The sequence below is a fragment of the Anguilla anguilla genome, chromosome 9, assembly GCF_013347855.1.
Source record: "Anguilla anguilla isolate fAngAng1 chromosome 9, fAngAng1.pri, whole genome shotgun sequence".
Classification (NCBI taxonomy): Eukaryota; Metazoa; Chordata; class Actinopteri; order Anguilliformes; family Anguillidae; genus Anguilla; species Anguilla anguilla.
Window position 1 is genome coordinate 5,183,055 of NC_049209.1, and position 23,653 is coordinate 5,206,707.

Here is a 23,653-nt window from a genome sequence, read left to right on the forward strand (position 1 = left end):
GAGAGACAGACAGACAAACAAACAGACATACAGACAAACAAACAGAGAGACAGACAGACAGACAAACAAACAAACAGACATACAGACAAACAAACAGAGAGGCAGACAGACAAACAGACAGACAGACAAACAAATCACATCAGAGTCTTCTGAGATATTCAGATCTGGATATTCAGATCTATCAATTGATACTAATTGGCATTAAAATCTGGATGAGGTTCTTCCCAACACCGAATCCCAAACCAGATGACCGGATTCAGCACTTTCCAAAAAACACCGTGACTGGCCTCGCGCTGCAGCAGTCGCAAACTTGCCCAAGACAGATTTGAAACTACTTTTCCAGGAAGCATTTGAAAGTATCTGAACTGCCTCTGACCCGGGCCTGAAGGCACCGAGACCCTATCCAGTACTGAATAGGCCGCAGTTCCCTGTCTCGACGCCGTTACCTCCAGACATGTTTTAAGGGCGGCAATGTAGTATAATGGGCAAGGAACCTGGCTTGTGACCTACAGGTTGCAAGTTTGATTCCCGGATAGGACCCTGCCGCTGTACCCTTGAGCAAGGTGCCTGCCATGCTTTGCTTCAGTATACACATCCAGCTGTATTTCAGTACAGTACTTGACCAGCAGAGGACGCTAACATCACGTAATCCCTGCGATTGGACCTGGTGGAGAGGACCGGCCTCACGGAGGACTTGGACCGCTGTACTGGCTGCCCGGTGAGGCTCAATTAAATAGCCTTTGTGTCACGGACATTTTAGCTAGGTCGACACTTTTAGTTTATAGGAAATCATTAAGTTGTATATAATAAATAATCATTTTCTCTCTTTAAACATCTGCGCGTTGGTTGCGTTATTGTGTAGATTGGTTGTGGTGGTTTAATGTTACGAACCGTTCCACCCTCTTTGTTATTGCAACACTGAAGGGTATTTCCATTCATAAGTCGGCCTGCATAAGAGCGTCTGCTAGACGCCTGTAACGTAATGTTTTTCGGTGATGTTTTTTCGGGCGACGTGGCGGGACGCACCCTGCTCCATCAGCAGCTCGGACTTGGCGCGGTTGAGCCGCTGGCACTCCCGGTACGCCCGCTCCGTGTCGCGCTGGCACGTCTCCAGGCGACGCTCCTTCTCGTGCACGGTGCGCTGGTGGTTCTGGTACATCTCCTGCAGCTGCTCGTCCGAGCCCTGGAACACCTGGAGCACATCACCACGCCTTTTCATTTTTATACTTTCTTTTATTTTATTTCATTTATTTTTTTTTACAAGAAAACACCAAAAGTTGAAGGTTACACCCGACCTGGGTCAAATGAATATGGATTTGTTTTGGATTCAAATACTACTCTTTACTGATCATGTCTGGTGTATTGGAACCAATGAAATACTCTCAAAAAAGTGCAAACCCCGCCTTCTGGTCATATTGGCAGGCTCAAATACACCAGAGCACAGAAAAGTATTTGACCCAGGTCTGGGTTACACACACAAAGAAAGGGACATCGCTCTACCCAGAATTGCTCACGTTAACAGTATGAGGAGGAAACAGCGCTCAAACTGGCTGTGAGCAGTAACAGCCAGAAAATATATAAAGAATTGACTTATGAACAGGCCACAACTCTCACTCTCAGTAAAATATTCTGATTTCATTTAATCCATTTCTATAAAAACCACTGATGTTTCGTCCATACTGTCAGGCCTACCTCGTCTGCATTAATAGTAAGAAATACCCATCAATCAGAAGGGAAATCTTTTTCTTGTCACTGTTTGTTGAGTGTTTTCCTCCCCACTGGGGAGTTTTTACCTTGCTTGCTTTCTTGGGCCTAGTTTCTGCCCAATTTATAACTTCGTCGTGAAAGATGCCGCGTTTGAAGTTCTGAATGCTTCTGAAGTTTACGTGCAACCTCAGACAAACTAAATTAACTACAGCAGAATCCGCTTGATTGTATTTAGAATGTAGCAGAATGAAACATTCTAAATGCAGCTGAATATAGGGAAAGAGCTCGTTGAGTGCCCATTGGCGGCAAAGCCGGATCGACCACAGTAACCGTTACACAAAGTCATCGCCTAAGCCCTATTTTGAGCCAGGAAAAACCCTGCGTATATTACACGCTTGGACTTTCTTTAAAAAAAAAGAAAAAAAAAAAGAAAACTTTATTAGGTCACGCATTGTCAGTAAGCTACGACAATGTTGGCATCTATCTGTCACGATCAGTGGAAGCTTGCTTCGTTCCTCCTCAGAGGTGAAATTTTACATCCTGTTCAAAAGCCGATGAATCACCACTCTATCATGCATGCTATCAGCGTTTGTAGAAAGGAGTTAGGTATGTGGTATTAATACTATATTTTTTGGTGTGTGGGGGAAAATACAAGATAAGAACATGCCAAATTTAGCATGCAGATACCAGCCCTCGTCTGATGGAAATCCCTTGACTCAAGGCTGACCTACAAGTCCATCCAAATTTAGTCTCGGTCGTATGCGATCAATTCCATCGATACTGGCGCATTCAAAATGCCGCCGCCACCGCCATAGACCAGGGGTTTTCCCAACCTTTCCAAATCCAGGGAGCCCCCCCCCCCCCCATATAACCCATATCGCAATTGTTCCCTAGGGGGGGGAGGTGGGGGCGGCGGGGTTGTTTACATTCAGTGTTCGATTCGGCTGCAATCAAATGCATGGGAGAGGGAAGTCTGCCGTTCTCAGTGCAATGTGGATGATCTCACCGCACTGCAGACACCCCAGACACCTACTCACAGGCCACCTGGCTCCGCCCACCTACGCAACAACTGTTCTGAGGAATCAGAAGGCTTAACTGCGGAATGTCCCACATCGTGGGCTGCAGTACTCCACTGCCCCCCCATCCCTCGGCCTACCAATCAACACACCACCTCACCACACAAAACCCGTATCGGTCACCACGACTACCACCAAGAAAGCGGTCCTCTGAGACTGGAAATATAGGAAATGCCACACAATGGCAAAACCATCTTATAGGAAATAATGTAATAAAAAATGTAATCACGCGGAATCAGTTTGAAGAAATCTGGGCACCATTTATAACCTTTGATTCCAATCTGTTGTTACCTACTGCTGCTTTTGACATTCCACACATTAAAATTTGCCAATCAATTTTGCCACAACATACACAGACATTTACACACGCGCACACACACTTGCTTAAGGTAGTCCATCGAGTTCGATGACGACTTCTTCTTCTGCATTTACCGGTGTGTCCTTTGGTGACTAAAAAGTCTGATTTGTGACTTGCACTCTCTACCACATTCAAGACACACAAATGTTGGGTTTGGTGTTGGTGGGCTAAGTGCTGGCAGGCGTGCATGTCTTTTTGCATGCTTTTCATGGCGTGCATTTGTGATACCTGTCTCTAGTTTTTGTAGACCCTCCTCACATTGTCGCCTCCAGATGGATCGCTCTGCAGCTAGGTTTTCCGGGTTAGCCGGGTTGATGTTACATTTCTTCATGGCTATTTTGGCCTGATCCTTATAGCGCTTTTTCTGCCCACCCGCCGAGCGCTTGCCACGGTGTAGCTGGCCATACAGAGTCCTCCTTGGAAGGCGTTGTTCTGGCATTCTTGTGACATGTCCGAGCCAGCGAAGTTGGTGCAGAGAAATGATGGTTTCTATATGTTTGCAATTGGTCCTTTCCAGTATTTCAGTGTGGGGTGTGCGATCCTGCCACTTGACTCCATTGTAGGCACTTGCGCACTTGCAGGTAAAACACAGTTGTTTGGATTAAATTATGTTCACTGCATTTAAAGGACTAAGAAACAACAGCACAGAGCCCAACACCCAAAGTGCTTCACTGGGTACACAGGTGTCCCATGCGCAGGTCAGAGTTTGGCAGAGCATTCTTATACAGCACAGTTTGGCACTTTGCAACGGCAACAGTCATTGGCTGTTCACGTTTGCATACCCACTGATCGCATGTAAACACATACGATTCAGTGTTACACAGTCAAAGAGTAAAGCTCCCAACTTGGGTTAGTTTGAGTCGTCCCTACAATGCTAGGAGTATAAGAACTAATAAAAAGACATAGTTTATAGTAAGTGGCCTAACACAAGAAATATGATCCCAGATGCACAGATACTGTGCTAATCATAAAAAAGTGACATCATCGTGGTTTGCCCTTTGCACAAGATATGATTCTGAAACACTGAGGTACGTGTAATTGTTCAGACTTGGCGCAGAAACACAAGTTCACGTGCATCGTCTGTTTATCTCGGTTCTGCATCCGGTTTCACGCGAAGAATCAAACGCGCGTCGAGGAGACTGTCTGGCAGTCGACAGGGCGGCCGACGCTGAAATCGGAAAAATGTGAACGGCGCCTTTTCTGTACGGTGATCGCGGCTCGACCTGCAACCCTCTGTGCCTTCCTGTGCGTGCGAAACTAAGCTTCAAATGATATAAGCAGGAGCAGAACGGCCTGCCCACTCCTCAATTAAAAAAATAAAAAAAACACAAAATACTAATTACAAATACTAATCAAGGAAAAGTGGCACAGGAAAGATTTGCATATGCTTTCTGGAGTTGTCCATCTCCAAGGGTTCATTTTGTACAAATTTACCATCCCGATCACTCACCAAGCTTAATGTGGCCTTTTTTTTTTTAAACGTGATGATTATTCAGAGTGAGGCTAGTATTTGAACTTTTCACCAAAGAATATTGGGGGGGTGGGTGTGTGTGTGTGTGTGTGGGGGGGGGGGGCGCAACCTCCAACGGTCACATCCTGGGCCTGCAGTGGGGCATTCTCTGCTCACTGCGGTGATGGTGCTGTACCTGCTCCATCTTCTCCTCCAGCTCCCGATTGTCCTCCTCCATCTGCTTCTTCCTGCTGTCCAGGGCCTTGATGTCGTTATCCAGCTTCATCACCTTACCCAGGTTATTATCGATGTCCATCAAACGGTTCTACAGAAAGAAACACATAAACAAATAAATAAACAAACAAACAAACAAACAAATAAATAAATAAATAAATAAAACAAGATGGCACAGCGATGGTACTTGACATTAGGGAGACAGATTGAGCCAAATGTCCAAAACTCACTCAGCATACTGCTATAATACACCTGAGGATCAATTGATCAATCAATCACTCACTCAGTCAATCGATCAATCAATCACTCAGTCTCTCTTTATTGTCCCTGGGGGCCATTTCAAATGAAAACATTCTGGAATCTGCATGATTCACCATGACACATGGGATACAAGTAAAATTGTATTATTATTATTATTATTATTATTATTATAGTGGAAAGTGATATTTGCTCCACTTCATTGCCCCTGTCTGTCAATTCAAAACATTCCAGTAAGCACAGCCAAGCTTTATCAGGCGGTCGTCACGGCAACGACGCGCGGTCGCCACGGCAGCCACACCCCACCTCCAGGGGCTCGATCTGGCCCTCGAGGCGCTGCACGCTCTCCCTCGAGGCGGCCAGCTGGGCCTCCTTGGCGGTCAGCAGGTCCCGGATCTCCTGGGCCTTCTCCTTGTTCTGCTTCAGGTACCTCAGCTCCACCTGGCAGCTCTTGACGGTGTTGGCCTGCTTCAGCCTGAGCTGGCGCAGAGTCTCCAGGACTTTGATGTACCTGGGACACGGGAAACATTACATTACATTACAGGCATTTAGCAGACGCTCTTATCCAGAGCGACTTACACAACTTTTACATAGCATTTTTACTGTATCCATTGTACAGCTGGATATATACTGAAGCAATTTCGGTTAAGTACCTTGCTCAAGGGTACAACGGCAGTGTCCTACCCGGGAATCGAACCTGCAACCTTTCGGTTACAAGCCCAGTTCCTTACCCACTGTGCCACACTCCGTCCATGCGGCCCGCTTAAGAGCCAAAAGCTCTACTTCAAACCATTCTATGTTCACCTTTTATTTCATTTTAGTTACTGCAGGAGGAAGCAATTTGACTGAACACCACCCAATATTTACCCAAAGGTTTTTAAGCGCTCGCACCGAGATGTGATTCAATTTAGGTAATACTGAGTCACTTCAAACAACTTTTAAAAGCCTTAAAAATTGCTGCCACTTTTTCCATTTTTTGAAAAACGTCACCGACCCTAGTGTAACAAACTCAAGTTTCTCGTGGCTACTCTTAAGAGGCAAACCCTTGCATTATACATATACTGAACTGAGCTCAAACTTGGCAAAAAAGAAAAAAAAGTTCAGCGAAAAAAATACTTCACAAGTTCACAAGTTAAAATAAATCCGTGAATATAAGACACTTCAACGTTAGTCATTTCTTATTGGTCGTCACCCTCCGAGGTGTGAATGTCAGAGATCTTTCTGGGAATGCACCTTTTGCTGACTCTTGAGTCCGCCAGTTTAAATAACCAAGGAAGTCGCTGTCACTCAGAAGACTATCAGTACAGCATCAGTGCTAGAGCAGTTGGAAACTTCCTGCCCCTTCAGACGTTATTTAAACCAGGAATCCCCTGTCTTACATGGAAAGACGGGGGACTTTGCACTAAGACACCTGATTACATTACATTATAGGCATTTAGCAGACGCTCTTATCCAGAGCGACGTACAACAAGTGCGTTGGTTCATGATGTAGAGGTGCAAAAGAAACACTAGAGTGAAGTAAGGATCGTAGTGCCAGAAGTGACCACATTGATCAGGACTCCAACCCTGTAGAGTAAGCTTGTTCAGCAACAAAGAATCCTACCAAGTACAAACTAGCACTGGAATCACATCTAATCACACCTAATCAGACAAAAACAATCCTGCCAGATACACTAACATAATCATATTATCCTAACTAGGTACAGTGAGCTAAACTATAGGCTAGGGAGGGGTGGGGAGAGGTGCAGCCTGAAGAGATGAGTCTTCAGTCTCCGTTTGAAGGTGGTGAGATTCTCTGCTGTTCTGACCGTCACGGGGAGGTCATTCCACCAGCGAGGGTCAGGACAGACAGCAGACGGGAGCGGGAAGTACAGACGCGAAGAGGGGGAGGTGCCAAGCGTCCAGAGGTGGCAGAACGGAGAGGCCTGGCTGGTGTGTAGGGTCTGATGATCCTCTGAATGTACCCTGGTGCTGACCCCTTAGCTGCCTGGTATGCAAGCACCAAGGTCATAAACCTGATGCCACTGATGAACTAATCACGGTCCTTTAATCAAGACCTTGACAAGTAGAATCAGGTGTCTTACTGCTGGGCTAAAACAGAAACCTGCACACCATGAGGGGTGGGGGGGGTGAAATACTATGGGGGGCAGGGGGGGTGCAATAATGCCATTAGGGGATAAAGTAATATGGGGGGGGGGGGGGGGGGGGGCGGTGCACAACCTTGTGGCTGAGAAGATCTCATCGAACTTCTGCTTGAGCGCCTTGCCCTCGCTGAGTGGCCAGTTGGACTCCTCCTGGTGGCAGAAGATGACGTGGTTGAGGACGGCCTTGGACACGCCCAGCGCCGTGATCATCTCGCGGTCGATCTCCGCACATTTGGAGCTCAGGCTCACCTTCTCCCCATGCCTGGAGAGGGGAACACACATTTGGGTGTTCAGGAAAAAGGGGGGGGGGGGGTAGTAAGTTTAATCTCTCTCAAACACTCCACATGACTTTGGCCATGAGTCTCAAATGCTTTTTAACCGCAATGCCAGCAAAAGATTTTATTAACCGCAACCACAAAAAAAAAAAAAAGGTTGCATCTGACACCATATCCTACACCATCTACAGATTGCAAAGCCCTTTCCTGTAGTCAGACTGCTAGTTTCCCAGAAAAATGATAGTTTGCGTCAGACTAGCGGAAAACATTAGATAAGTCACTAGATAAATTCTGCATGAACTTCAACTTGTTCAAACCATAAAAAAAGAGGTTTAAACGATAATTTAGCATATACACAAAAATATGAAGATTTTTGACGGAAAAAAACTTTCACATTAAGGCAACACATCTCACTCATCTTGTCCCCATCATGTGTGCATTTGTAAAACACCATATATGGCACCATGTTCTACATGCTTCCACTCTTGGGCATAGTGATGTCACAATTAGAAGATTCCGTTGCGTGGTGAGACTTTGCACATACTTTAGGCGTAGAGGCTATATTTTCAGTAACTACACAAGCCACGAACACTAGTTCTAGGGTTTTCCCCCCTGTGTGCAACTCCTGTTCAGAAATGGCCCAGGGCTCTATTTTAAGGACGCGAAAGGTCAAGTGCCCTGTCCAATAAGCTCTTGAGCAGGGTCAGTGCGGGGAGTGGGGGGGGGGGAGCCCGAAATTCTGTCCAGCAGAACCCCTGACATCTGGATATTATGAAAAAAATAACTTGACTGAGCTCACATGGAATAGCCTATGAAATAATTCTAATATCGAACAGCTCTAATTAATGACGGGAACGCTATCTACCGGACGGCTGGCGTTCGTCCGGTCGTGCTCGGCGATGTGACTCACTTCACCCTGGCGATCACCCCTTCCAGGGTCTTGAACTCTGGTGTCTTCTTGCCCTTCTGCGTGCTCTGCATGGACCGCTGGACCATCACCTGCTCGCCGTTAACGTCGCGGAACTGCAGCCGGATCTGGGCGCGCACTTCCGTCTCGTGGGCGTCCTGGGACGGGGACGGGCACGGGACATCGCCGTTAGCCACGCTCAGCGAGCGGAAGAGGGTCGCACTCCGCCTTAATTTCCAGTAGACCGGTAGCCCAGGCTAGCTTGGCTTCAGACTGCCACGTGTCTGCAGTTCTTTTTTTTTTTTTTCTTTATTTAGAAATTAAATCATTTAAAGTTTAATTTCATTTGCAAACCTGAATGGTCCTGAAGACCCATTCTGGTTATTGTTACAGCCAAACTGTTTGTCAATACAGGTTGGGTAAGACGTGTCTCGAGGTCTATCATTCATTTTCTTTTGTCCTAGTTATTTTAGCACAGTGCCTGCTTGCTTATTGCCACAAGCTTTGACCTTTGAACTCTCCAGACTTTAAAAGTGCCGAATTGAGAAGAACCAACAAACAGTCCATCAGAATTCTGAGGCCGCACAAGACAAACACTAAAACAAGGCAGCTGAAACCTGGTTTGCTGTTGGGATTTTGTTTTTATATTTATTGTTTATTTACAACAACACTACATTTTTTTGTTGTGATTTTTTTTAAAATTTTTTAAGGAGGGCAGACAGCCCACAATCTCAGCAGGGGAAGGGCCTCGGCTGAGAAACGAACCCCCAGCCACACGGTGTGGTGGAGGGAACTGGTTTTGTGGGTTGAAAGTGGGCCAGGCGTTCTCTCTCCGACAAGCAGCGGTTCTAATAATTGCGTCTGTGCTCAGGCGCACCGTGTCACGTGACAGAGGTCCTTACCTTGGGGTCATGGACAAAGGTGTTCCCCTTACTTCCGGGTGGAAAGTCACCGGATGTGATGTACTTCAGACATTCAATGATGGTCTGCAGTTAAAAGTACAGAAAGAAGAGTCCATTTTAGCTTAAATGCATTTTAGCTCTGGTAATCGAACACAAATTTGCTCTACAACCCTGGGCAAATATGATATGATGCAAGACTGCAGTTGAGTGTCCCTTTTTTAACGTCAGTCTTGCACCTTGCAGGCAATTTTATTATAAAGTACATATATTAAGCAATGTCACTAATAAAATGACTACTTATACTATATGACCAAAAGTATCTGGACATCTCTTGATCTGGGGCTGTTTGTCATGGTTTGCGCTAGGCCCCTCAGTTCCAGTGAAGGCAAATCTTACAGCAAGTACATTCTAGACTATTCTGTGCTTCCAACTTTGTGGCAACAGTTTATGACAATGCCCCTGGGCACGCAGTGAGGTCCATATAGAAATGGTTTTGTCGAGATGGGTGTGGAAGAACTCGACTTGCCTGCACAGAGCTCTGACCTCAACCAAATCCAACACCTTTGACACCAACTGGAAAGCCAAACTTCAGGCCAGGCCTAAACGACCAATCAGCGCCCGACCTCATGCTTCTGGCTGAATGGGAGCAAATCCCTGAAGCATTCCCAGAAGATTTTAACAATAACAATTGGAGGTTGTTATAGCAGCAAAAGATGGACCAACTCCATATTAATGCCCATAATTTTGAATGAGTGTGTCACGTGTCCACATACTTTTGGCCATGTAGTGTATATCAGAATGAGTGTATAGTGTGTATGAAGTAGGCTATGCCATCCCAGTGACTGAAGCAAAATAAGGCTGCACAACAAAAGCAGCCTATAAGAAAAGCCAATGAAGCAAGAGTTCTAGGCAGGAACTGACGTTTCTACACAGGGCTCCAGGCTTTTCAGGTGAACTTGCGAGTGAGTAACATTGCACGACATCGGCTATAGCAGAAAACAATGCTATATGCGCTATTGATCGGGAGTGCACGACGAACCGTTTTTCCCGCTCCGTTTGGCCCCACGAGCACCGTCAACGGACTGAAGAACGTTATGACTTGCTTGTCTTTATCCTCCACTCCGAAACTTCGCACCCCGAGGATGCTCATCTTCTCGATCTTTGACATGTTGATTTCCTAAACTGTAAAATACTTGAGTAAAATGGCATGAAAACACGCGCACAACCGAATGCTTCTAGCGCTAACCGGTTAAGGATATGTCTAAATATAGGCTTTTCCTTGCTGGTATATCTAACAACATTGTCGTGGAATGTATTCTTGCCGTGAAGAACGCTCGACATGTTTACATTCTGGACAGGTGTGACCGCTAAGCAAATGTATCGCTGTAACCGTCGCAGCTCTTTCGAAACAAGCAATATCGGAAATGCTGTCCCAAAATGTCTCCTTACTGTGAGGAGTGCCTGAACCCGTAAGCGTAGGAATGGGTTACCACAGTGACGTAACTGCACTTATATCAAACCTACCATGCATCAAAACATAAAAACACTCATCAATCACCTGTTCAATGTGTTTATAATGCCATCATAGCACGGAGTGTTTAAAAAGGTCCCCCAAAGATCCATCCCAACCAGTACAGGTGGTTCTGTCACCTGAACAGTTCCAAAAGATTTACGAGTGGACAATGAAAAATGTTAGCAACTTTATACACAGAGGCATGAATACATGAAGCGTAATTGAACTGGGATATTTGTTTGTGTTGTCTGCTGTTCTTCTGGTACTGAGGGGAGTTGAGGAATAAGGTGCTGTCATATTTTCATGCATTTTCAATGATTTCTCACTAATAACATCTTCAACTGTGCTGTCAGTTTCATTAACCGAAGAACACGGCTGAGGCTCACTTCAGTTTTCTTATGAACTACCTATGGACACTCCCCTGAATTGTATGATGGGGTGGTGCTCGGATGATATCATATGATAGGCCTACCTTATAACGTACTTGAATAACCAGTTTCAGGCTGAAGGGAACTTTGGCCAGGTGGACCTTACAGAGTTTTATAAGCACAATAATATAGCATACTTTTTGCGCATTGGTATATTTGATATAAATTAACATCATATGACGGTAGCCTTTTATCCCCAAAGATGGTATTTATCGATGTCACTGTGCCGCCGCAGCAACACATGTTTACGCCTGTGGGTCAGGCACTCTTCGTGGTAAGAATACATTTTTAGGACGATTCCAATATTGCTTGTTTCGAAAGAGCTGCGGCAGAAACGACAGATTTACTTCGCAGACACATCAGTCCAGAAAGTAAACAAGTCGGGCATTCCTCACAGTAAGAAGAAATTTTACGACAACGTTCAGTAAACCACTGACGTAAAACAGCTAGCTAGATTAGCTTCCTGATTAGCTAGTCTGCGTGCTGAATGGAAACATGCATGCACTCTACGCAGCCTCGCTCAAACATGCTTCTTAGCGATTTCACGAACGTCAGTTGGCGCGTATTTTTCATATTAGCTCTGCAGTCAGATACTGCTGGTCAGACATGCTGCCCATGGGCATCCAGCAGCAATGTTGCCTCGGTATGAGGCTGCTAGGAAGCTAACATACCTCGCACTACTGCTATGATATTGACGATAAAGCCACTTGAATAACTGGCCATTCGATTATTTATACACATTAATTCTCACCTAGATGGCTAAGTACGCTATCTGTATTGGAGCAACGTAAAAACGTGTGAAACTACGTAAGAGGAGAACACGATTTTACCGGCAAGTATATGTTTTGAAAGTTGCAGAACTCACAGCCTCCCCTTACCGCTTTTGACTATTCATATGACGTAACGTCACTTCCGTCTGTGGAGATCAGTTGATTGGCGAGGGGAGGAAACAAGCGTTAGTGGAAGGTGTCATTTTTTGATGATGTCATTTGCTGGTTGGTGATGGAAATACCCATTTATTTTCTATGCGCCTTCTAAATTAGATTATTATAACTTTTAATTAAAAAAAAAAATTAATATTACACGTGATCTAGCCAAATAACTCTTACATCAACAATCAATGTATTCCAAAGAGACCTCCTGGTCAATAAATAAATAAATAAATAAATAAATAAATAAATAAATAAATAAATAAATAAATAAATAAATCATAGTGATGGGAAGAAATCAGAAGCACATTTAGTGATGGCCACGACTGTTTTTGTGTGTATCCTTGAAGTGTCCAAAAATAAATACTTTCCCTATTTATTCTCAGAATAACATGCTGTATGTATGCTTTATATGTTTTACAAATAAGAGTTTGAAACATGAACTTCACAAAACGACTGACACTGCTGCAATAGCACAGCATGCTATTTAAACTCAGATAGGATAACTATTGAGTTGCCATTATAAATTAGGCTAGTTTGATAAATATCTTGGTATATTTTTGTTATTTGGCATGCTTCTTTGGAGCAAACCAGATTCAGCCCATTTGGACTGACCTCTATCGTAAGAAGGGCATCACGTTATAGTAAGAGCTACTCATAAAGCAGGGTGTTAAAGTCAGAGCATATGTAACACTTATATTTAGATACCAAATCCTCATGAGGATACACTGAATGTACGTGGGTGCATGTATGCATACGTGCAGGTGCCTGCATGCGTGTGGACGCATGCACACTTGTGTGTGTAGAATTTACTATGTGAATGATTATTGCAACTGTGATATTAAATTGCAAAAATTGATTTTTGTCATTTTGCATTTTCAGGAGTAATTTACAAAGTGTTACAAAGGGAATTACATTGGTAATTAATTTCACTCACATTTCACGATCTCCTTTTTTTTGTTCTGTCATTTTGAGGCATAGAACAGAGTGAAAATTATATGGGCCTCAGATATTTTTACAGGTGATTTTTTTTTTTTTTCAGCTGAGGTTAGTCTCGTGGTTATTCTTGTGAATGTCACCTAGGTGACACTCATGGCAAATATGAACATCACCCCCCACCCAGCCCACAAACTTCCTCCTTTTGATGGATATAAAGCAGTCGGCAGCAGCGATAACTGAAACGCATCACTCACTGGATACAGCATGATGAAATATGTTGTTCTGACCATTGCCTTGTTGCATATTTGCAAGGGAAGTGATTTAGGCGTGGGCTGTATTCTAAAGGAGATCATTATTGACTTCAATAAGCTGGAATTGTATCATGAGCATTTCTACTTCGTAAGTAATGGCATTTATTTTATTTTTTTGTCAATGGAAAATTGCAAGACGGTGACTTTCAGTAGCTTGATGGATTTCCTGTTGTGCGTACTGTGAGCTTGTATGCCAATTATAATTTTTAAAACCCATTTAATCCAAATATGGAAATCCGAAAGCATGCAAGAAATATATTGGCATCACTTAACTTATGTTAACCACAGTTAAAAGTTTACAGAACATACTAAGCCAGGGGTCCTCAATCTTATTCAGAAAGGGCCGGTGTGGGTGCTGGCGTTCATTCCAACCAAGCAGTTACAAGCAGTTAGCAAAGACTCTAGTGTTTGATTAGTAGAATCAGGTGTGTAACTGCTTGGTTGGAATGAACGCCTGCACCCACACCAGCCCTTTCTGGATAAGATTGAGGACCCCTCTACTAAGCTATTATAGCATGTTTATATATCGTATATTATTTTTTAATGTTGATTTCATGAATGCGTTAATAGCATTTAGCATTAGCAAGTTGAGGTTAGTTTTACAGCCTGTACATAAAACTACTGAATATGCACATTAGTTGTTACACAGATCAGACCGAAAAATCATTGGAAAGACATACTTTCACTTTGACACCTTTGCACTTCATTCAGATGCTAAGTAAGACGTGTTCTGTGTCAAAAGTAAAAGTCTTCAATGCGACCCAGCTGCAAATCAGCAGACGGAACATGTGCAGCACTATGTAACAAAACAACAAAAAAACTAAACTGTGAATTACACTAGTGAACAGTATCATCTTTACAGCACATAAATATACTATATTCACATTTCTAACAAAACATGGTTAGCAAACAAAGCACAATTAAACATCGTATCAACTTTGGCTTTCACAAAGTTATTTTCACATAAAACAGATCAGTGAATAATTCCTCATGAAAGATAGTAGCTAAATGAAATGTGTGTATGTGCAGCAAGTAATTATGAATGTTTAGCTGAATTTTCCTGTTTCCCTTCTACCAAAGGATGTGGAAGTCATACTTCTGCCAAATAGGTCTATGCCGAATAAGGTAAGTTATGCTTTTATTCTAATATATTTTGTTTAAAATTTTCTGGTAATAACTCAGTGTTGCTTTGCTTGAATAAGCGAAATCTGCACTGAAAGTGTACTCATATGAACAACTTTATATAACATTACACAAGTAAACGTATAAGTAATTACAGCATAGAGTGGTTAAAAAAGGAAAAAAAGTCTGTTCAAATTGCATAATATGTAGAAAAAATGTGATAAACCTGTGCTAAAATTAGAATTTTTCATTTTTCCGGAGTTTGATCATATGACATTTTGTTTCAGTGTAACTGTTCAGAGATGGTGAGGCAGAACCTGGTGAAATTGCTGGAAAAGGTGAAGGCGAAAAACTCTAATGACCCAAAATGGATATCCATAAAACCTATCCATAACCTTTTGAGGCAACTGAAGGGTAACTTAAACCTACTGGAGCTGACCAAGGTTTGTGTTGAAGGCATTTTATCTTTATTGTTGGCATTCTCCAAACCACTGCATTTACTGTAATCATATTGGTCCTCATTCAGTACAGCAAGCTGACGGGAGCCACTTTATCTGACTTATTTAGGTAATTTGGGCCCTTTCAGTTCACGTGGGGTCAGAAACTAATTGAACTAATCTACGAACAAAACATTTTAAGTTTGTTTGAGTGTAAACAGTGACAAAATCAATGGGATTTCAGTTCCCTTTAGGAACTATTTTTATATTGTTGTTGTTGTTGCTGCTGTTGTGTCTGTGTGTGTGTGTGTTTGTATGCTTGCATGTTGTGTTAGCATAAGCACAGCTCCAATAGCACATTTTGGATGCAAGAACAGTGTAGACAGGCAACCAGTGTTTTTTTAAGAAATAAGCTTACAACTAAGATTGCAGTCTTCCAATTGTATTAGTGTGTTAGTGAACAAAAACCCTGCAATGATCTCTAGCTATGCTCTGAATGCACTTCGAATTCTCCATCCATTCAGTGTCACATGATCTATTCTTTTCTAAGTGGATAGTCCATATTTAAAGAGTCCTCTGTTGGACTAGTTTTGGATTCTATGTTGGATATCCACAAAACAAATTTTGTTTTCCAGAACATTTCTGGAAAGTTAGGGTTAAATGTACCCTAAGTTAGGGTTACACTTGTGAACGTATATGATTTTGTGGTTGCCCTTTGAAAGTTATTTTGTAATCGCAAGGAACATTGCAGGGACTTTAAATGTTATTTTATTTTGTTATGTCAGCAAACGATTTTAGATTGGATTTTTCATTGAGAAAGATTAATTTAATTGAGAAAATCAGTGAGGTTCATCAAAAGATCTCAACGGATTTAAATGCTTCTACATTAAGAACATTCTTGCAGTGCTGTTGTCATACATCTTTCATGACCAAATAATATCCACCAGGAGATGATACCAGTATGTTCTGTGTTCATACCTGTAATTATGTGTGACTTTAGCAGAATGTGTTTGGAACAATAAATATGTTTTATTGTCTGTTTGAAGAACGTTCTCATCCTCATATTACTCGTGAGGAAATGGGAATCTACTGGATTTCTCCCCAGCGTTCATGGAATGTTAAATGCTATCTCAACAAGTCCATTGTTTTCCTCTTATACTGTATAAAGGGAGAAGATGTTTGCCTTCTGGACCAAGTCAGTGCAGAAAGAAGAAAGATGCACAGTAAACCTCTAATCGAAGTTCTACGCAAACAAATCCAAACCTGGAGTCAACACTGCAACGTAAAACTGAAAATATAAATACAATAACTGTGAAATGAACAAGCAATATAATGTATTGATAATGTGTTTATTTATTGCATTTATTTATTTAATATAATTTATTGTTTTTATTTAAATTGAATGGTTTAAACTGAATGTAGTTAGTCATTTTTTACTCAAGAATTGCCATATTATACATTAATTATTTTTAATAAATTACATATTTATTTAAATAGTTTTTGGTCTCAGCTTTTTGTTGTGTTGATTTTTATAATGCAATGTGAAATCTAATAGCCTCATCATTTACCAACCTTTGTAAATACAACTGAAATCTTGGGCCTGGAAAACAAAAAAGTAATGTCAGGTATAGATTCTTAAACAGTTGACACTTCAGAAAATGATTTAATGTTTTTAAACACTAATTAAGATTTGTTATTGTAGTCATCCAAAGACATTTTATTGAACAGGAAGTTCCAGCTAGAGGACATTTGGTATTATATCATTGAGATTCCAAGAGAGCTGAACATCCTGTCCCTCCATCCGTTATCTATAACCACTCATTCCTGGTAAGCGTAGTGGGGGGTGCTGGAGGCTATCCCAGCGTGCACTGGACGAGAGGCAGGAATACACCCTGGACAGGTCACCAATCTATCGCAGGGCACACACTCACAATTCACTGACACACTCATACCTATGGGCAATTTTGAGTCTCCAATTAGTCTACCTGCATGTCTTTGGACTGTGGGAGGAGACCCACGCAGACACGGAGAGAATGTGCAGACTCCACACACAAAGGATCTGGCCGGGTGTCGAATCCGGGACCTTCTTCCTGTGAGGCGACTGAGCACCCTACCTCCGTGCTGCCCCCTGAACATCCTAGTGCAGAAGCACTATGAGAAGCCCACCCCTTAATGTACGTTAATGCTGGAATCTCACTGCGAGGATGTATAGCGGCGACATAGCTCAGGAGGTAAGAGCGGTTGTCTGGCAGTCGGAGGGTTGCCCGGGGCTTGTCGAAGTGTCTCTGAGCAAGAGCACCTAACCCCTAATTGCTTAAGACGAACTGATTGGTATCTTGCATGGCAGCCTTTCACCGTTGGTGCGTGAATGGGTGAATGAGACGCATCAATTGTAAAGCCCTATATAAACGCAGTCCATTTACCATTTACCGTATATGCCGCTGCATACATCTGGACATACGCTGCCATTTTGCGCTGCGCTTGAAACACTAGGGGGCAGTGTTAGCCTGACTTAAAAAAAAAAAAAAACACTGAAATGACATGTTGAATTTATACACTGACTTCAGTTCTTGTAACTAATTTAAAGTGGATGCCATGGTGACCAGGCTTAGCCGTACATTTGCCTGCGCTGAGCCAGGAGAACATGTCAGGCCCAATTGAGGCGACTGGGGTTCAATTGGGATAGGAGGGATATCATATTAATAATTTTAACGACTACTGTTTTGTTTACTTATTATAGTAAATATTGAAGGACATAATTTTAATTAATTCAAATGTTTAGCTTCAGCTTATGAGTCAGTCTATTTTATTTATTCAGCGGTGTTAGTGGTGGCCACGGGGTCATTGTTGCCGCTAATAACACGTCTCTGACTGAAACCGCAAATGCTATTTTTCGGCGAGATTGTGTGTCAGAAATTCTGGTAAACTCACGTCATTACCGTAGCTGTGTTTCCATTATGTTTTAACACCAAACACAAACTTATTTTCGCGAAGCACTTACCAAAGACAGGCGTTGCAGATTGGAAACACAGGAAGGAGAAGTGCATGGTAAGTTTTCTGAAATCGTTTCTATTTGATATAGGCCTAATTCGCGTTCAGAACACGCGTTTAGCGTTTCCCCTTATTTAGAACTTAGTAGAAATACTATGGTCATGATCATCGATAATCAGTCTGTCAGGGACTCATCATGACTAATTAACCCTCAATGGTACAGAGCACCTCACAGTTTAAAGCATAAAATAGCAAAAAACCCAGGGTAAATAATTACGGTGGACTTGCATAGGTCGAACCAGGTTGGCGAATAGAAGCAAAGGAAGGGCAGCGGAAATAATTGTTATGACACTGCGAGCAGGTGAAAAGCCTTTATGCTAGACAGAAATGATTTTAAGGCTTTCTGAGGTCGCTGCTGACTGCTCGCGTCCGTACTGCGTTACACAGCGACGCCTCAAACGAGCTGGTAACTCTGATGGTGACTCAGATCCGCGAATGCTACCCGACCGGTTTGAGATACAGCGCATCAGCAGGCACACACAGCGTAAAGCGCCGGAGATGTAGCCTACCGTAATTAACGACGTCATCCGGCCAGTAACAAATGCCATTCTCCAGCCAATATGGCCACCTTCCACCACAGGAACTACAAGAAAGAAAATCAGGATCCCCCACCCCCATACACACACACACACACACACACACAAACAATAATTTATTGCTATACTTGTGAGGACTTTCCATTGACTACATTCATTCCATAACCTCTAACCCTAACCCCAACCACTGCATGCCTAACCTTTACCCTAACCTTAACCTAATTGTAAGTCCTAACCCTAAAACAGCCTCTTTAACTTGTGGGGGCCAGCAAAAGGTTGCCACCTTGCATAATTTTCCTCATCTTTCTATCCTTGTGGGGACATTTGGTTCTCGCAAAAAGAGTAATACGTGTCCACACACACACACACACACAGACACACACAGACACACACTTAGTGGCTGTAACTGAATCTCTCCCGTCTCGGTGGCCTGCATCCAACCGCTGTCTTAGAAGTGGTTTGGTTTTCCTTACGCCGTTTCTTCAAAAGCGTCAGTTAAAATTAAACCAAGTTCATAATCGGCAACACAAACTCAACAGGTGTGAGTAGGACAGAAGAAGAAGAAGAAGAAGAAGAAGAGAAAAAAAACACTCGTATTTTCTTTAAGTTAAAGCTAAGGACACGCGTGCTGGTTGAACCCGAGTCTATATCCGATCAAAAGTGACGCCGTCGGTTCGGAAAACGCCTTTGGGCCTGGCCGCGCCGCGCCGCGCCGACATTTAAAAGTCCGAGGCGCCGCGCGCGTGTCTCCCGGACGCGCGGCTCTCTCGTCCCTACGCCGGGGCTGCCGTTACTTCGCTGGGACACCTGCACGACAGACGGTCCCCGGTGGAAAAGAGAGCCGTTTATTTCTGCTTCGGCAACCCGCGCCTCTCCAGCCAGGTGTCCCCCGGGGCGACTGACACGGGCGTAACGCCCAACGGAGACGGGCGGCAGCTTTTTTAAAAATCTCTGACGGAACGGCTCCCGGCTCCGTCTCACAAACGAGAGGGAAGCGCGGACGCGTGAAAGGAAGCGCAAGGCTTTATTTAGCGTGTTACGATCTGCGAGGCGGTCCTCGAGACGTCTGTAGGCGTCTGGAGTAGGGGCGGGGAGATGGTATTGGAGGAAAAAAAAAAAAATTTCCCACCGGGGAGATTTTGTTTTCTTGCCACAACACGAGTGTTTTTCTTCCTGTTTCGAGCGCTCTTGCTTGTTGCCTGCAGGGCTCAGGCCAGGTTATTGTCCAGCTTTTCTTTTTTTCTGGAAATACAAACATTTGTTTTCCAATATTTGCGATACAAATGCATATAGAATTCTTCTCCTCGAATCAGTAACATGTATTTTAGCTTTTGAGTGGGTTGGGGGTTAAGGAGTGAAACAGAATGACACCAAAAGGTGGATTTTTATCTTTAAACAAGTCCAAAACTTTCAAGAAGCAATATTTTTTCGGTGGACCATAAAGATCATAGCACATCACTGGGTGTAGTTTTTCTTTCCAGTTACCACGCAGAGCCAGCCCTAGGATTTTTGGTGGCCCTAAACAATTCTGTGGGATGCGTTTGAGTGGGGGGGGGGGGGGGGGGGATCTAAGGTAAATTACAAGAATTACGTTATTTACCTCAGATAAACATTGGATTGTGTGGCCGCCCCCTCGTGGTCGTGTGGCCCCCCTAGCGGTTGTGGCCCTAAACAACCGAGCATTTATGCCACAGGCCGGCCCTGTTACCACGTAGGCACCTTGCACTGCACATTGTTGGAGCTAGCAGTTAATTCTCTTTTTTAAAACACAAAAAATATTTAAAAATATATTTCACCGTAAATATTTACCTGTATGAGCACACAGGTGAATACTGGCGTCACACAAAACGTCTGGTATTTAGCTTCTTGGCAATGAATAGCAACTACTCCAGTCAATGTTTAACATTTTTATTTTCATCTGGGCTGCAGCTAAAATCCAAGGCGGATTTATGAAAGCATAAATTGTTGCTCTCCCATCAATTTCGTCGCTCCTCTCAGAACACAAAAAGTGCCTTAAAGTGTCTTCCTACGGTAAATTACAGCTGTAAACAAAGAAGCACCATTACCTGTCCACGTATTTTTCGCCACCTCAAGCACTGAGCTACTGTACAATTATATGCAGGGATGGTTGTCCACATAATCGGACTTAAGAACTTTAGGAGTAAACTCATGGAATGTTAGGCGTGATCATTTAAAAAAAAAAATTGTGCGTGCGGTAAGAAATCAGCTTGAAGATATAATAATATTTTAGGACAGCGGCGCAAATTTTCTTTCAGCGGGAGCCAGAACTCGTTAAACTTGTTAATTAGTTTGAGCTCTGGGGTGTAATGGCTTGCGAATCTCAACGAACGCGGAGGAGATGAGTTGTGACACCGTCCCATTAAGCCCTGAATACACGTGTCTGCCCCCCCTCCACACACCGTTAGTTATTAATTACGCTATTGCCTTCTCCATTAAGCCTACTTTATATTTAATTGCACACGTTTATGCAAATTGTACAGAAAACCACCTTGCCGTTGGATCCGGGGCCTTTAATTTACTGTGTCGCAGTGGAATGCTCCGAGAAGCTGTGTTCAGCCTGATTGTTTGTGGCAAGCGTCCCTGCGTTATTAAGGGCAGCATGAACCACCTCCGTGATGTCACGGGCTCTCACGCCGGCGAGCGAAGCTCCAGGGTAAGGGCAAAGCACACGCACACACACACACAAACGCGCACACACACACACACACACACACAAACGCGTACACACGCACACACACACACAAACGCACACACACACACACACACACACACACACAAACGCGTACACACACACACACACACAAACGCACACACACACACACGCACAAACGCGTACACACGCACACACACACGCACAAACGCGCACACACACACACACACACAAACGCGTACACACACACACACACACACAAACGCACACACACACACACGCACAAACGCGTACACACGCACACACACACAAACGCACACACACAAACGCGCACACACACACACACACACACACACACGCACAGGGCCGGACCGTGGCTTAAACGGTCTATGCGGTTGTTCAGGGCCACAACCACTGGGGGGGGGGGGGGGGCAAATGTCCACGAGGGGGGGCCACACGATCCAATGTTTATCTAACGTTATTCACCCTCTATCGCGGAACTAGCGGTATAAGTATATTTGAAATGGAATGTAAACTGAACATTTCATAACAATGTAATGTAAGAAGGATTTTACCAAGCGATCCCGCCCCCCCCACCCCCCCGCGTGTGTGTGTGTGCGTATGTGTGCGTGTGCGCACATGCATGTGTGTATGTGTGTGTGCATTTGTGTACGTGTGCACGTGCGTATGTGTGTGTGCATGTCTGTGCATGCGTGTGTGTGTGTCTCATCATTTCTTGTCACACTATTGTACCAAACGCAGGTACAATAAATATATAGCTATAGGACGCATTCCAGAGAAGAGAGCGAATATTAATTAAGAGCAATATAATTAATAAAAAAAAACAGATAGCAGAGGAGTACACTAGCACGAAAGAATAAGCAGAAGAATGAAAAAAGACAGTGAAAAATAAGCCAACGAGCGTAGTAAATAACACATAAATAACAGCAGCCGGCAATAAAACAGCCTCCAATTCTCCAGCCTCTGCTTGCGTTTAACGCCAGAGAAGGAATCCGAGCCCAGACTGGAGTAAACACAGCCAGAGGCCGTCCGCCAGCCACTGGCAGTGACTCATATCGCTTGAGTCACACTATTGCGGATGTGTTAAAAAAAACAAAAAAAACTGAAAAGCGTTTAAAAATTTTTTTAAAAAATTTATTTATTACATGTTTACATCCTTGGGATCTAGTGCAGACCAACGCGGGCTTTCTGCGCGGTTTCTCACGTGGGTTTTCTCCGGGTACTCCGGTTTCCCCCCCCCACAAACGAAAGACATGCAGGTTCGGTTAGTTGGAGAGTCTAAAAATCGCCCCTAGGTATGCGTGCGAGAGTGAACGGTCGACCTGCGTAAGAAACTCGTCAGATACACCGGTGGAAGTGTCTGAGCGGTGAAAGAATGCGTGTGGCCTTACCCGATGGTACTGGAACGAGATCAATTTAGTGTTATCTTGGTTATCTGACTTCAAAATGGTGTCGTAACCTTTCCTCTGTGCTAACAGTTATGTATAGACGGAGGAAACTGCTTTCCACCTGTACTGTGGCTCTATACAGATCGCTATCTATCTTGGTATCTGGGCGGATGTGCCTCTGGCTTGTGTAACCTCCATAAATACAGTTGTGTTTCTTGTGCTAAGACACTAATGTATAGACATCAGTGACTACGGGGTGCGGGTATCCTGAGTTCTATGTGTATGTTAGGACCTTAAAACTGCTAGTGGAGTCAAAAAGTGGGTTAAAGTGAATTGAAGTTATTGTACAGTGTGTTAATAATTGCATTCTACAATGGTGCAAAAGTGTGTGTATTGGATGGCTATGCATATGTGATGCGCAGGACCGTGTTGACGAGTCTCTCCGAACCATTGCACTTTTCTTCCCCTTATACGAGAAGATTAAAGGAAACGAAACAAACACTCAATCATAACAAAACAGCGCATCAACGATCCTGCTTGCCCTATCTCTGTAAACATGCCACACCGGATTTATCTGTGTATCTGGCTGGGCGCTGACCCACAGGTACTGTATCAAGATCTTCAGTCAGCACCCCAGCACCAAAGACGCCTAACTTGTTCCCCATGACGTCGGCTTTCCAGCAACACAAAAAAATTAGGCTGCATCATGGAGAACCGACGGTCCTGCATAATGCACGTTTTGCGGAGGGCGTCTGTGCTTTTAAAAAATAAATCACTGCGAAAGGGACACTTCCACTTGCCCGTCTCAGGGCAGGAGGCGTATGCACCTCTGCCAACTGGGCAACCATCTCCTGTGCAATTTGATAAATACGTCCTGCAGGTGGGCGCTCTCTGTTGGGGGTGTGATGGATGTTTAAGGTCACGGGCGAACAGTGTGCCAGCCCCTCTCTGTGTGTGCTGTTTCTCCCGCGGTTTCTCGCCGGTGATTCTCGACCT

The 23,653-nt window shown here is 43.8% G+C and overlaps 1 protein-coding gene across 6 annotated transcripts in view; it reads right to left on the reverse strand.

Moving 5' to 3' along the window:
- Nucleotides 1-12,167, reverse strand: part of rad50 (RAD50 homolog, double strand break repair protein) — a 30,437-nt gene extending 18,270 nt beyond the window's left edge. For 3 of the 6 annotated variants that reach the window (XM_035434711.1, XM_035434710.1, XM_035434717.1), the window contains exons 1-8: nt 12,083-12,162; nt 10,351-10,493; nt 9,312-9,395; nt 8,413-8,567; nt 7,304-7,489; nt 5,390-5,594; nt 4,788-4,916; nt 1,027-1,192 (exon numbers count right to left, since the gene is read on the reverse strand). In XM_035434711.1, the coding sequence (XP_035290602.1) occupies nt 1,027-1,192; nt 4,788-4,916; nt 5,390-5,594; nt 7,304-7,489; nt 8,413-8,567; nt 9,312-9,395; nt 10,351-10,479 (1,054 nt within the window). In that variant the 5' untranslated portion in view covers nt 10,480-10,493; nt 12,083-12,162. Of the gene's footprint in view, nt 1-1,026; nt 1,193-4,787; nt 4,917-5,389; nt 5,595-7,303; nt 7,490-8,412; nt 8,568-9,311; nt 9,396-10,350; nt 10,494-12,003 lie in introns of all 6 variants that reach the window. The other 3 variants (XM_035434715.1, XM_035434716.1, XM_035434712.1) reach the window with 3 other exon arrangements.
- Between the last annotated feature and the right edge of the window lie 11,486 nt (nt 12,168-23,653).